This window comes from Falco cherrug, chromosome 6 (genome assembly GCF_023634085.1).
Source record: "Falco cherrug isolate bFalChe1 chromosome 6, bFalChe1.pri, whole genome shotgun sequence".
Lineage (NCBI taxonomy): Eukaryota > Metazoa > Chordata > Aves > Falconiformes > Falconidae > Falco > Falco cherrug.
In genome coordinates, this window is record NC_073702.1 from 89,574,640 (window position 1) to 89,589,429 (window position 14,790).

General features: G+C 41.4%; 1 protein-coding gene across 9 annotated transcripts in view; it reads left to right on the forward strand.

The window, feature by feature from the left end:
- PELI1 (pellino E3 ubiquitin protein ligase 1) overlaps positions 1-14,790 on the forward strand; it is a 47,082-nt gene that overhangs the window by 13,199 nt on the left and 19,093 nt on the right. The window contains exon 2 of one of the 9 annotated variants that reach the window (XM_014279908.3): positions 469-633. The exons of 7 other annotated variants lie outside the window; for them this stretch is intronic. In XM_014279908.3, the coding sequence (XP_014135383.1) occupies positions 579-633 (55 nt within the window). In that variant the 5' untranslated portion in view covers positions 469-578. Of the gene's footprint in view, positions 1-468; positions 634-13,958; positions 14,109-14,790 lie in introns of those variants that run through there. One more of the 9 variants, XM_027805387.2, reaches the window with a different exon arrangement.

Sequence of the window (14,790 nt, forward strand, 5' to 3'; positions counted from 1 at the left end):
CTCAAATAGCGTGCAGCCAGGTTGCCTGCTGACAATACTTGTCTAATGCTTACCTGCAACTGTCAGTCTTCTGTAAATGTAAAACTTAGGCTTATCCAGTATAATTCTGGAACATGTTCTTAAATTTCAGTAACTCTTGATCATGCTGAAACCAACTGATGGGTAACTGGGTTCTTTGATTAATTCTGAACAGCTGAGTGTTTTGAGTTGCTCTGCACCGGGAATACTGACCGGACACAAGGATATATGCTACGTTCAAAGATGTGTTAAATGCACTTTGAGAAAAGCACAAATATTCCAGTAGACACTGAGCCAACATTGATAAACCTCTACAAAATCGTTCTTCAAAGAGGCTGTGGGCAACAGGTGGACTTCCCAGCTGACAGTTCTCAATTGCTGATGCTAGCCTTTTGGTGCTAATGTGGATGGGGCTTAACCATATGGTCTCACTCTGACTTTCTCTCACAGTGTTGAAAAATGTTGTCCTGTCTGCACTAGCAGCTAACTGATCTGAACCCATTGTTGACAGTCACCATCATCAACAGGTCATTTTCCCTCTGCGAGTGTGACTTTTGATTATGTATCGTAAATCGAAGTGGAAGTGCGGTTACAATCTCGTGGTTCTTGGACATGGTGAGTTTACATCTACACAGTTGCTCTAAGAACAGACTTTCCTACTTGCATCTGAACTGCTTCTCTAGATGAAAAATTTGAAGGGAAAACTCAGTAACAAGGGAACTTAAGAGTTAAAATGGACCTTTTATTTACCTTTAAGATTTTGATTCAGCGTAGTTGCTAGATGTACAAGTGTAGAACAATACAAAATATTTGTATTCTCTTGCTGTTACTGTCCATAGTGGTATCTGTTCTTTAAACATTGTCTTTTTTAGTTAAGTGGGGAGAGAATGCTTTAAGTTGTTCATTGGACATAATCTCTCTACAGCAACCACCCCCAGCTTTTATAAAACTGCAAACGATTGTATTGGAGAGATGCCTCCTCAGCTGTACCACATTGTACTTTCTCATGCCCTAGTGTTGGGTTTCTACTGCAAATTATTCCCAGAAGCTCTGAGCTGATACAGGATTTAGTGCCTGCTGAGGGCTGTGCCTTCTCCCTCCCATCTCCCTGGGCTGCGCACACACAGCTGCCCTTCCCCAGATCCAGGTTGTGCAGCCCTGCACCCTTCTTTGCTCTGGACCTGCTGACCAGAGTTTTTCCATGAGCTGACTTCTCTCACTAACTGGAGAAAAACAAATTCAATCACAGGAGTTTTCTGAGAGGTTCTTTAAGTTTTGTCATTACGCTGACTATATACCCTTCTGATGTGTTAAGCTTAAAGTTCTTGCCTTGCTTTCCCTAGCTTTGTCTGTGTATGTATCTGTGGCTTGTTCTTTTTCCTTAGCCCTCTGGTTTGAGGATGACAGCTCCTGCCTCCTTTTCCTATTGCTTGCACCAAAGCAGTAATGTAGGGTTGTGAGAATATCAGCTGTTCCTTGCTTGAACCAGTTTTCATACCAAGTTAATGCAAGTGGAATTGAAAGTACAACCTCAGGTACAGCGGGTGTAATTAATAGTGAGAAGACTTCTAGCATATAACTTTGAAAATGTTTACGGTTTTAGTTTGCATCTCAGGGGACTGGAGCAAGTAGGCATGAGATGCTAATCATAATAGTGTTTTTCATGATCAAAGGTATCAGTACTTCAATGGCTGCTATTTTTGTTTCAACTGGCAATGCCCTAAAACTGGTTATGAGCAGTCAGTATTGGTCATTAACAGCCCAAAACATTTTAAGTACAGAAAACACCACTTCATTATTGATTTCCTGTGAGTTTGCTGACTTGAATTTATGCTGCATATTTATTTTAGTTTCTGATCAGCTGTACGTTCTGCTGCACCTCTCTACTTTCTGTCAAGTTTCTGTCATGAGTGAATTCTTATTTCAAAATCACTTTGCCATTGCATTTCAAGGTGAAGCTCAACAGATAGTAGAATATGGCTTTAACAGTAGTGTAGCTGTTAGAGATTTGTTTTATCAACTCAGGAGTCTCATCTGTTAGGAAGAAGGTTCTATCAAATGAAATATGGTGGGTCAGAGAGGACTTGCTGTGTTCAAGTACTTGTGTATAAGCCAAAATGCTTGCAACAAACTTAGTGGGAGCGTCTTTCCTTGAGAGTTGTGGGATGCCATTGAAGCTGGTGGCTTGAGAAGCTGGAAGGTACCTGGCACTGGAGTGCTTCATCTCTTCAGACAAACAGTACGCAACTTAAATACTGTAACCGACATTGAGCATTGCTTCTGACGGCACTGTAATTATTCTGAAGGTCTGGACCTTATCCAAAATCAGAGCAGTGAGTTAAATTACACGTCCAGCCCAGATTGCTCTAGTACAGTCTTGCCTGTGTAGGCTGATAGTGATCTTGCTTATGCTGGTTAATTCAGTTGCCTTCGATGCAGTTGAATCCTTACTTGCACCTGCATAATTGGGCTCAGGTATCAGGGCTGATGGCGTGACCGGGTAGACGAACAAAAACAGAATTTGGACTTTACTTTCTTTTCCTTGCTAAGTATGCTTTTACTTTTTTTTAATGCATGGTATGTGTAGAAACAAAGTTCTGTTGCTCAATACAATTGATCATCTGTTAAACAGATGAGCTACAAACCTCAGTTTTATTTTTGCGAAACACTGTGAAGGCTTAATGTAATAATGAAAAGAGAGCGAACTCAGTCTGTTGCTACATTACTGTGCCAGGAAATAATCCTTCCTCCCTGACCAGTCCCTTAGCTGTTCCAGCCATGGTATGATGTAGTTTTATTTTTTTAACAATGGCTTTATTTAGATTATCCTTCTAACTAATGGTTTTGGCATGGTTTAAAAAGAGTCTTAAGGAAGAGGATCTTGTTGCAGTATTCCAGTCTGGGCTAAACTTACAGGCTGCAAGTATTTTATTTTTTTTTTATTTAATTAGAGATTCTTCATTTGTGCCACAGTATAAACCATCTTTGGAGCATGTTTGCAAGCAGTTAGCCAAAAGGCTGAAGTTTTGTCAAAGGATGCAGTCTTCTGTAGGCTGGAGCTGTTTTAGATTACTCTGTGCATTTTTGGTTGGGAAGAGATTCCATGTAACAAGAAAGCTTTTCTTACGGTCTTTGATTTCAGTTGGCTGCCACTTCCCTGGGAGTTCCAATTGTAATATTTCAATGCCTCTTTGTGTTAGGTCTTCTGCTATCTTTGCTCAACTTTTGTGTCCAGGGCCTCTATTTTTTGCAGGTAAGCAAGACAAATCTTGCTGCTTCAGTGTATACAATTATATAGGGTATTGTTTTGAGGGTGGAGATTGCAGCCTTTCTTTTCCTTCTTATCTGATTCTTACGTTTTAAGTAGACTTCTGTATCAAAAGGTAAGGAATAAGCACTGTGCTATACATTTGGGAAACACAGATATTTAAAACTGCTAATAAAAAAATTGGTAAGTAACATGTGAGGATGTTGGGACAGAAATCACATTTATTGTGATTGTAATAACCTTTCATTTTGCTGAATGAGGGAAGGTGACCTGGAAAATACAGGTCTAAGATGTTTAAAGAGGCCTAGTAATTCCTAAACTCACACCCCTTAATGTTAGGCTCAGCCGTGTTCTTAAAAGAAGGCCTTAGGACAAGTAAAACGCAGTTACTCCCATAGTTGGGACTTTTGCAAATCCCAGCCCAGCAAATACAAGCATGCTTGCTTTTAGTACCAGAAGGAGAAAAAAATAACTCTACATTGCAAAACTAGGATTTTAACTATGATGGTCACAGGTAGGTTTTAAAGTGAACACTTTTTTTAGAAGATAGGCTTTTTGTATTTGCCTGGTTTTATAATTTTTTACTTTTTCTGCAATTAAAATGAAGTGCCTCCCTTATAACAAGGGAAAAGCCTCAGTCAGCTTGGAAGTGGTTACTGAAAGAAAAATGCTTCACATCAGAAACTAATGAAATTATTAATGCTGATACACTCCATACACTGTCTTGGCTTGCTAATGTTCTATGGTGTTGATAGCATTTCAGAGTTGTTTGGTGCTGCTGACCTCACATCTTTTTGTCCTAGTGGTCATGTTTACAGACAAGCACAAAGTATTATTAAAGAGCAGCTAGAGGAGGGCGAGTTTGTGATACTGCTGTGTTTATTTGTATAGTTCAGAGTTTATTTTGGGTGATGTAATTCACTCGCTTCCATCAGTGAAATGCTAAAAGTACAGAATGACTTCAGAGTTCTGAAGAGTACAACACTGGCTGTGGAGCCAGATAAAGTCTTCCTTTTATGTTTGGAGAATATATATTGCTTCTGCAGCTGGTGTTGGAGTTGAAGTGAGACTGAGTATGCTTGAAAACTTGTTCTTGAAATTCTAAATAAAATGTTTGCCAGTAAGTTGTATCAAGGCAATACTAATCAATGTATCAATGCTGCTAAAGGTAGCAACTTGCCTATTGTCTCAGCTGACAAGCCTGACAAACTTGTAGCTTTTCTCTTGCTCATCTGACAATTCATAAACTCATTCTGGTGGTTTAATATCAAATTGGCTACAATGATTTTGCTGTATGGTAGTTCTTTATTTAGTATGTCTGCTGCATAGTTTATTACTTGAATGTGCTTCCTTAAATGCTGGTTTTTTTACTTTGAATTTGAATTGGTCCAGGAGCTTGAATGAGCCTCTGCTGAGGCTGGGTAGTAACTTCTTAATGTGTACCAGCTTGGTTGCCTGTGCCTGTTGGTACCCTCTGCAGCTGTATGGCCTTCTGCTCCACAGATGACTTGAGACATCCTTAAGCAGGAGGGTAACTAATGACAAATGGCAAACTGAATGTGAGGAGAACTACAAACCTTTATGAAGGCGTGTGAATGAGGCACCACTGTGCTTAGTATGAGCAGCTGTTAGTAATTTGAAGAGATGTTCATAAACAATGTCAGTCCTGAGAGGGCTGGTCTACCCCTAAAAACTTGCAAAGATGGCTTCTGAAGAGCCAGATTTCTTGGAATGAATCATTCTGCACGGAAGGGCTGACTAAAAAAGGGCAAGTGAAACAGCTCCTCTGTACCAGATTATTGCTGTTAGCTTTGCTATACTAGAAAAACAGGACTTAAGGTTTCTGTGGTATGCAGAGGTGCACTTCAAGATACCCATACAGACTACCAATAGATGGTTATCTGGAGTGCACACCGTGGGTTAAAGTGCAGGCTGCTCTCAACCTCTTTCTCAAGATTCAGAAAAGTAGTCTGTGTTATGTTAACCACTCGCTTTGGTTAATAAATAAGTGCACTGAATGCTGTAAATCAAACAAAATTGATTTCAAAACTGTGTGAAGTACTACTGTGTTTCAGATTGTCTGGTGCTGTTTAAAAATCACTTAGTTGTGGTGCTGTCAAAACTGCAACTTCTTGTGGCTAAATGCTCTTTTCAGTATATTTGCCCAATGGTATTTTGTGTTTCCTGAATGGAAAAATTTTTCTTTGAGAGAAAATGAATGCTTCTTTGCTGCTTAAAGCCTGCTTCTCGATGCATACGGGTACAAAGTGCAAAGCCAAAGTAATTGCTAGAGGTGAGTTTGCAAGTGTTGAGATACTTCTGCATTTATCTTTGCATGTTGGAGAAATATCTGAAATGGGAAAGAAAGGCAGAATTTTCTTTCATGCATGTGCTAACGCCCGTCTAGCCCAGTCAGTAACTGCTCAGCTACACTTGGTTTTGAGGATTTTTCAGGTAATTTTGGAATGTGAGCTGGTATGCACAGTGAACCAGAGTCCTAGCCAGGGTACAGCTTTAAGCATGTGTTTTTTCAGAAAAAATTACTGAGCTCTTTTGCTTGAGAACTTTGTGTGGGAAATAAGTGAACTTGCATTGGATGATGAGAAATACATTGAACTCGTGTCCCCAAACCCCAATTTTAGGAATCGTATCAATTTCTATGCCAAATCTTGAAGGTTTGTATTCACACGGAATTCTGAGTTTGGTGGATCAAGGGAGAACATAGGGGTGTGTTGTCTTCAGTAGCACTTTCCTCACTGTTAACATTACTGAGAGTCAAATTGCTGTCTTGCTAATGTAGTTTCATTAGGGTTAATGATGTGTTCACATTACTGAAAATGTGAGGGCAGTCCATGAAACTACCAGCTGAACATTATAATGCTGCCTGGCAGTGGGTGCACGCTTTGACTATTGCTGGATCAGTGTTCTGCCACAGTGACAACTCAGTATCCACACACTCCACTGATTTAAAATTGCTTTTGTCTTCATATGCTAGACTGTTGTCTGATTTAGTGACATACTTTGAGAGGACAAAAAGCAATAGAGATTCCAAAGTGCATGGCTGTTTTAAAAAACAAAAATGCTACTATCTTTGTGCAAAAATACCTTTTGGTGTTTTTCCAAACATGATCCACATGCGTGAAGAGTATTTTTCCATCAGTTCTGGTTGCAACTGAAGACTACACTAACTTCAGAGTTGCCACATTCAGCTAGATACTTTCTCTTACTTGAAGGTAGCATTTTTCTGTATACATAGCAAATTGAAAACTTGAAACTAGTGACACCTTGAAAACTTTCAACAAGAAGTCAAATGTTGATGATTTCCTTAGCTCTTAATTAAAACTAGGCCATATGGTCAGGCTAAAGTCCCTTGGGTCCCTATGGAAGTAGTACTGCTTCATCTCCATGGCTGAGGTATTCTGTCCTCGGTGCTTTTTTTGGTGAGAATATGTTTGGCACAATACTGCCAGATGTCGTATACGACGAGAGCCAGGAGTACTGACCAGCTCTCTCCTTGTACCTGTAAACAACAAACTGGATTCCTGTCTCAACCAAGGAGTAAAATTTAGGGATGGCATCCCTACAACTGAATTCTTACTACTGTTTGGGAATGACCTTTTTGGTGTTAGGTGCTAGTGCCTGCATAGAGGTGAAGTGCAACTGCCTGTTTATTTTTATAAGCAGCAAACCTCTTATCCAAATTGGATTAGACGTGCAGGAAGTAAAGTATTGGTCCACTCTAGGCATGCTAAATTATACATGGCCCATGGGATTATAAAGGGGGGAAAAAAAAGGTAAATTGAATAGCATGGTTTTCTTTCTCTGAGCAGTAACAAGCTGGGACCAGGTAGGTGATGTAACACAAGGAGGTGGAAGAGATACCTGAACTTTGTCCTCCTTGAATTGCTGGCTGTAGAAGGCGATTAACATGGGAACTTAAGTGTGCCAAAAGTAAGTTTTGTGTTTATGTATAAATACAAGCTGTATTAGCATAAAAGCTGGTTCACCTCACTGGGTAAGAGATGGCTTTTCATGTATCTGGAGATATTTGAATATACCTCTATTAGAAACCTATTGTACTTGCAAAGGAATCAATTCTTGCTCTCTTGAGTCATTGTCTGAAGTAACCTTTGTTCTGCAGCTGAGCTCATACAACATGATTTAAAATATTCCTAAAGAAACAGGCATGAATGTCAGAAATAAAGGAAATTGAGGTACCGACCAGCCATTTATGTGTAGGGCTGTAATATATCCTATCGGGCCACTATAAAAACCTGACACCTGGCTTGCAGAGAGTAGGCAGACCTCTGACAGCTATCCAGAGGTATGTAGGTCATACGCTTTTATATGTAAATGCTGGAGGTGGTATGTTTAGAAAGGGCCAGGTTTTGTACCTTATATAAAGACTGTCCTGGAGGAGGAACATAGGAAGATGGTACATTTATTAGCAGCGATTTACAGAATATTCAGGTACGAACTACAGACTTGGGTCATTCACATGCAGAGGTGAGGAGAGCAGTGTGGAGGTTATCCAGCACTTTCTTTATTTTACAGGAATTGCAGATGAACTACGGTCAAAATGATGAATGTCAACAGTGTGGTGAGGAGTTTAGGGTAAAGCAGAGGGAAACTATTGGATAAACTTGGCTTTAGTGTTTTACAGCCTTTCCAAATGAAAAGGTACTTGCCTTATTTAAGATGTCCATTTGTGTGATGTGGGAGTCTAATAGAAACTGTACTGAATAGTTTTTAAACTTTGTCTCTCAAGATTTTTTTCCCTCCTCACCTAGAGTGTGAGTGTGGGGAGTCAGCCAGTTACAGATTAATTTCTATAACTGAATACTCTTTCTGTCCTTTTTTTGCTAATCTATGTGAAATGTTTTTCGCTACTGAAAGTGATGTAAAGATGTGTTAATACTTCTAGTGACTGTCTTAACTTTCTCTGAGGAAGTCTGTGGTCAAACGATCTAGCTTTATGGGAATGAAAACTTTCAGGTAATGCAGGTTCAGCTAGTTCTGCTAGAAGGTACCCTGAAAGTTTTGCAAGCAGGAAAACTACATCTTGGATATTAATTCAAATTGGGCTTCCCTTTCTTTATGTAGGGGAAGCCACAATACCTGAAGCTCAGTGAATCTGAGTTTTGCTCTTCAAAGAACACAGAACTACAGCTAAAAAGTTCTTTGAGGAAGTGCTTGTGCATAGCCTAGGCTAAGTGAACTTGCAGATACAGTATTTGACTTGCAGAGTTTTCAAGATCCAGAAATGTTCCTGGAGAACTTTAAAATAAAAAAAAAGTCACAATAGCTGTTTCCAGGTACCTGAGAAACTCAAGTTTACTCTCTTGGAAAGAAGCCTGGTGCAAGTACATCTGTGTCTTTCTGTCTTAGCGGGTGGTTTACATCGGTTTGACCTTTTGGGAAATTAGTGTGTTTTCTTCAGAATGCCTTCCCTATCATCCTTTCAGTCTTAGTTTTTTTAGGAATCCAGCATGTCTGATGCTTCAGGCCATTCTTGAAAGCCAGGTGAAGGACCATCTTACGAGCAGCTCAGTTCCTAAATGTCTGTCTTGGGTAATGATTGCTGTGAATAAGAGTGTTGTAGTGTCAGTGTCGAACTGCTTATTGGGACACATTTGTTTTGTGAAGCTGTTGTAAAATACAGGGTATGCTGTAGGTCTCACTTTCAAGTGTTTAATCAGCCCGAACAATCTTTGGTGTGGCTACAGCAAGCTCACTGCAGTAATTTTTGCCAATTGTTTTATTTTAAGCAAATGTTGAATCAAACAGTCATAGGAAGGCTGTGAACAAATGCGAAGCTCCAGACTGGTCTGCAGGACTGCTTGTCGGCTGCAGTTGTCCAGTGTTCAGAACGCCTTTCCTGTCTCCTGAGGGAATGCGTGTCTTGACAGGCCATTTCATACATAAAGCTTCCAGTCTGCTGCAGTAATAGCTTGATATCTGGGAAGCCAACTCCTGCTTTGAGCAGGCGGTTGGACTAAATGACCTCCTGAATTATCCTCTGATTCTGTGAAGCCCCTTATGAAGAAAGGAGTTGGCTCAGCCTCTTGGAAACGTGTTAAGCATGTAAGTCAGCAGTCCTGCTGTCCTGTAGGTTATTTCTTTATTCCTGCCTGAGGTTCCTTCAACTCATAGTAAGGTTAGTGGTGAAATATGTTCTCAGTCCAAGGATCAGAAATCTTGCATGCACTTTTCATGATGGGATCTCTCCCCTAGGAGGCTGAAAATAGTTGGTACAGTGCTAAAAACCATGTGTGCCTACTAAACCAGAGATGAAACTAGAGACAGAGGGCCTGGGTTTTTTCAGTTTGGCTTTTTTCAGTCTGTAGGGTGGGATATGCATTGATGGTAACATGCTGTCCTTGAGTAGAAGGGCCTCCCTGGTGTACCTGAGGAGCAGGCACACAAAGATCTAAGGGTGGAATAAGACTTTGTAAGAAATGCTCATTAGGTTTGATGGCAAAGTATGACTCGTTGTGGGAAATGCCTCTCTGCAGCGTGGTGATTTGTTGCCTGTCTGTAACTAGGCTACTGCAGCTTCAGTGACGAATTGCTCCACAGTTGCCTAAGGATCACCATGGTTGTTGGATGACAGACATTTTAGACTTGGCAAATCCCTTTGAAGGAGAATTTGCTGTCCCTTAAGAGCTTGAGATTCTACTTAGATCTTTTTGTCAGCTGTCCTGCAAATCTAATTAGCCTCTCCTACCCCTTCCAGAAGTGGTCAATGTGGAAGAGTTCATAAAGTACCATCTACTCTTCATGTTACAGAAACTTGAGATGCAGAAAAGTGTTATACTCTGAAAGCTGTAGCTATAACAATGGGCCTTTGTTTGCTCAGCCCTTACGAGCATTTTCTTACTTCTTGCAACAAGGCAGCACACAGTAGTGCAGGGGATTAGGTCATTTCCTTCCCTCCTCCTCTTCCTGCAGATTTGATTAACGTTTCTGTTGTATACTCTAAATAGCATGTTCTTGGCTTCAGGCAGCTCACCCCCTGCCCCCAGTCTCCTTAAAACACTGTAGTAAGACTTCATTAACTGTATAACATAGGAACTCCTTGCACAGAGATTACGTGTGACATAGCAGAATGAAAGACTAATGGGGCTGGGAAGCCAGTAAACTTACTTCCTTTCTTCCTCCCCTGTGCACCTGGGGTTAGACTTCTGGGAACCCCCTAACAGTGTTAATGCTTTGTAGCACATCAAATGTTTGTCTCTTCTGGGTATCGTTGTCTTTGATCAGAGTTCAGCCACTGACTTTGTGGGAAGCAGAGGTAAGGTGGTGTATAGCACATGTTCAGCCTTCGGTACCTTCAGTAGTCAGTGTACAAATAGACTTCCCCTTTGGGATCGTTGACAGATCCTAGTCTTTCTTCTATGGTTTTGCTCTCTTTTCTCAGTGTTTCCTTCAGTCTCTGTTCCTTTGTACCCTGTGTGCAGCCATTTCAAGCACTTACCCTGTGTGGGGTTTTTATCCGCTCCCTGCCTGTTTTGTTAAATAAAATTATCATCAGACATGTTTAAAATGCCTGTCCTGAAATCCAGTAGTAATATACTGATCAGGTTAACTCTGGGGTGAAGAGCTTGCCATTTGGGCTTCTGGGCTGTCTGCACACTAGAGGACATAACGTTTTCCTTTGCCTGTATCTGCAAGACTGTCTTTTTAACTGATACAGCTAGAAATGCATTCCTTTTCAAAGCTCATTTTGAATGTCATGTGAAATCATATAATTATATCAAACTGTACAGCATCTGCTCATGAGTCAGATAGAAGAACATGACGATACAGTCCTTTATTTCTTCAGCAACTTCAAGGAAAGAACCTCCCCTGCAGTTAAGCATCACTTCATGAAATTAGCAGTGATATCTTGGGCTACAGATTTTATTGTTGTAGTCTGGCATGGTCAGCAGCATCTCTGCTCCGGGAAAAATCCAATAGCTTGCCTAGCGACAGTGAGGCATTTGTTTCCAGTCCTCAAGGCAGAGCACAGTTCTTGTGTGGAGTGGGAATCATTCAACCCTCCTCTTAATAAAAGTGAGGGGCAGTGTTGACACAAGAACAGATGAGTAGAGCATGGCTGAGAGTAAACACAGGCAGGGAAACAAGGTGGTTCAAACTCTGTCTAGCAAGGTTCTGAGGCAGCCACGTAGCAGTGAGGCTAGGGGCAAAACAAGCCCTCAAAAAAACGTGCTTTAACATGGGGCACAATTAGCTCCAAAAAGGGCATTATGGGGTGTATTTGCCTGATAGCAGAAGACTGCACTCCAGAATACCCACAGGGTCACTAGTATAAAGGCAGGTGGGATGCAGAGATAAGGACTGTTATCTGCGGGAGGCTGGCTTGGGCCATAGAAGGTATAGCCACCAGCGTTTGCTCACCTGTGGCTTCTTATGGGGCTGCAGCATAAAGTAAATCCATAAGCATATTAACCTGGACGCTGAAGAGTGGCATCTGTAAAATAAGAAAGTAAAGGAGCTCTAGAAGCAAACTAGTCTGAAGTTCTGCTTTTTGGAATGAACACTTTTAAAACAGTACAACTCAAATGTTATGGCTTGTGTGTGAAAAGTAACGCAACCTAGAAGTGGTATCTGTGTGTTAAGTGATACTAATACAGGCCTGGTGTGGTTGTATTTTCTTTTTTAGAAAAAGCAAAAAATAACCAACCACAGGACAGCATTAAAACTGCCAGCCTTGTATAGGCCAGGACAAAGTATAAAATAGTTGAAGGTGGTGGGAGAGATGGGGCTGGGCAACAGTTCCACCCCAGTAAAAAGTGCCGTTTTAAGGTTCTGCAAGTTACCAGTGGAAAAGCTGGCTTAATGTGCCAGTGGCGTGAGGCTGTTGATACTTGGCAGGGGGCAGGGCTCAACTTTAATCTCAAGATGTGGCTTGATGAGGCTGGTTTTACTGATGAGACTGATTCGGAGGGTTCTTATCCCCTCATTTGCATTGGTATAGTGGGTTTACAGAACAAATCCACAAACAGATAAGCAAAATTATTCGAGGTTTTAAAATAGTTGGGGTTTGAGTATTGTTTTGGGTTTTCCCTAAGCCCTTTACCAGTTTAATAATCTGATAGCTGTGATAATGACTACACAGTCTCACATCAGAGTTCAGTAGCATGGTGGTTTTAGTGGCCAAAAGAGTTGGAAACAAGGGACCAGGACCACTTGTACGTTGAAGTTTCTCCAGGTACTTCTCAGTGTTCAGCGGTTGTGGCTTAGTCACTTCTGTGGAGCAATGTGATACCTTTGTGCTTAGTAATCTATGATAGGAGGGGAAAAAAAAAAAGTATCTCGGAGCCTCTGTATAGTTTTGTTACCCAGAATATCCTATGGTAAGGTGTTCTGCAGTTGAGTTTTTCAGGTCAGTGACAAGATCCTCTAACAGGAGGACAGCCTTATGGTATTACTTAGGGAAGGGTGGCTGCGGAGTACAGGTTGAGGAGAGAAAACAGGTATGCATTCGCCTTGTTCTCAGCAATGAAACTGAGTTATGTGGAGTTGCAACTTCTGCTGTGTTACGGCATGATGAACAAAAAGCTGGTTTGACAGTGCTTAGCTTTGAGCACTGCTGAGTAATGCCGCTGCCCTTCCTGCCTTTGCTTTTGCTGGTATGACTGCATGGCCATGCTGTGAGCTGAACTGGGAACCAGATCCAACTGAAAAAAAAAAAAACCCTCTAAAAACATGGACGGGTCAGGGAAACCATTCCATAAAGTTGCGCTTGCAAAATTGAGGTGGTAAGCCAGGGAAGGAGCAGCAGAAACGGAAGCAGTAGTCACCTGTAGAACTTGGAGGTCTCGGGTGTCAGCCTGCATATGTGCCGCGTGAGCCAGGCTAACGATGCACGTCCTCTTGGCCCACTACAACTGTGATGTAAAACTTGATGTGAAGGTTACGCTGTGTCGTATCATGCTTGCAGCAGCCTCTGAGCATTTGCATGATCAATTCTAAGAGGCAGTAACTTGGAAGCTGCGGTAAGTTGATCACCATTATATGGCTCAGACATTAAAGTTATCCCACCCACTGGCTTGATGCAGTGATTTTGATGTTAGTGGAATAAGAAATGAGCTCAGAACCTGGTCTGGCATGTGCAGGTTTGCCTTTCTGAACGTGCATGCTACAGCAATGAGCTGTTACAGCATTGTTGGCTACGGGAGTCCAGTATACACGGGTGGTGTCTGCAGGTGTGTTGTGTATCCAAATCTAAAACATTAGTGAAAATAGGGATAGCGATGCCTGAAGAGTTTCTGCTGGCTTAACTCTCACTGTATTAAGAAATCACTTTTTGTGTGGGAGGTGAGGAAAGCTATCGGGGCTAATAAATGATGATTTTAAAAAATAAATAAATAAAAAGGTATAGCATGCATGGGTACAGTTATGTAAGAAAAGTGGAGAAGGAAATAGATCAGCGTTTCTCAAAGAACCTCAGCCGCAGATCTGCTGGGGAATTGGGCTGCAGGATCATTCTCATCACACCCTCTGCTTCCTTTTTTCCTTTTTGGGGCCAGAGATGGATGAATTTATAGAGCTGCAAGGAGGATGCAGGCTCTGACTCCAGCCAATGGTGCGTGGCACAGCGGTGTTTACCTAGCTTACGCAAGGCAGAGCCAGCCCCTCTTCAGTCAGAAGGCACTACCCACAGCTTAAGTAAAAGCACACAGAGCAGAGGCACTCAGTCTAGCAGTTGCTGAGGGTTTAAAGGAGTTGGTGGATTTCAGCTGGTTTTAAACAAGATCGAAGGGGTGGGTTTTTCTTCTCTACTGTGTAGAAATACTGAAAGGACAAAAAGATACTGGTAAGTGCTCTGCATGCTGTCGTTTTTTCCTTTCTGGTGTTGTATTGTTGCAGTCTCTTACAAAAGCCTCCTCAGTTGCAGTGTTTTTGAGTGAGAAGCTAAAAGATAGTTCAGTGATATGGTCGAAAGGGAATCTGAGAACAGGCAGTGTTTGTGGGCTGCTCTTCCACCTAAAATAGGAAGAGACGTTCAAAGTGCATAGTATAATAAAGGCTTCTTGTTTGTAAGAAGTGTCAGTTGCTTCTCATTTTTAGGGTGCAAGAGCAAGATGCCTAGAAACTGTCATTGTTAATGAACAAAATCATACTGAGGGGAGTTTTTCACAGAGCTGTTAAGTGTTGTCTAAACCAAGAAAAGTAATGTATTTGTAATAGGAACTCCTGTTTTTGCAAGTTTCTGTAATATGCTATGTGAACAGGCTTTGGTGTGATACAAACGCCTATTTAGCTGATACTTTGGTACATGAACTGCCTCATCAGGAGTTCAGAGGCTCATAAAAAGCAAAATGGTAATGTTCAGATCAGTAGAACAAGAAGTCGTTGTGGTTTTCTGTGAGCACAGGGTCCTCGACCGTGTATTCTGGTTGAGGTGCACCAGACAGTAGGTCTCCCTGGGCTCAGACATCAAAGCGTAAAAAGCTCCATCTATTTGTGTATCTGCTCTTTGAAAAATAAAATGCCTC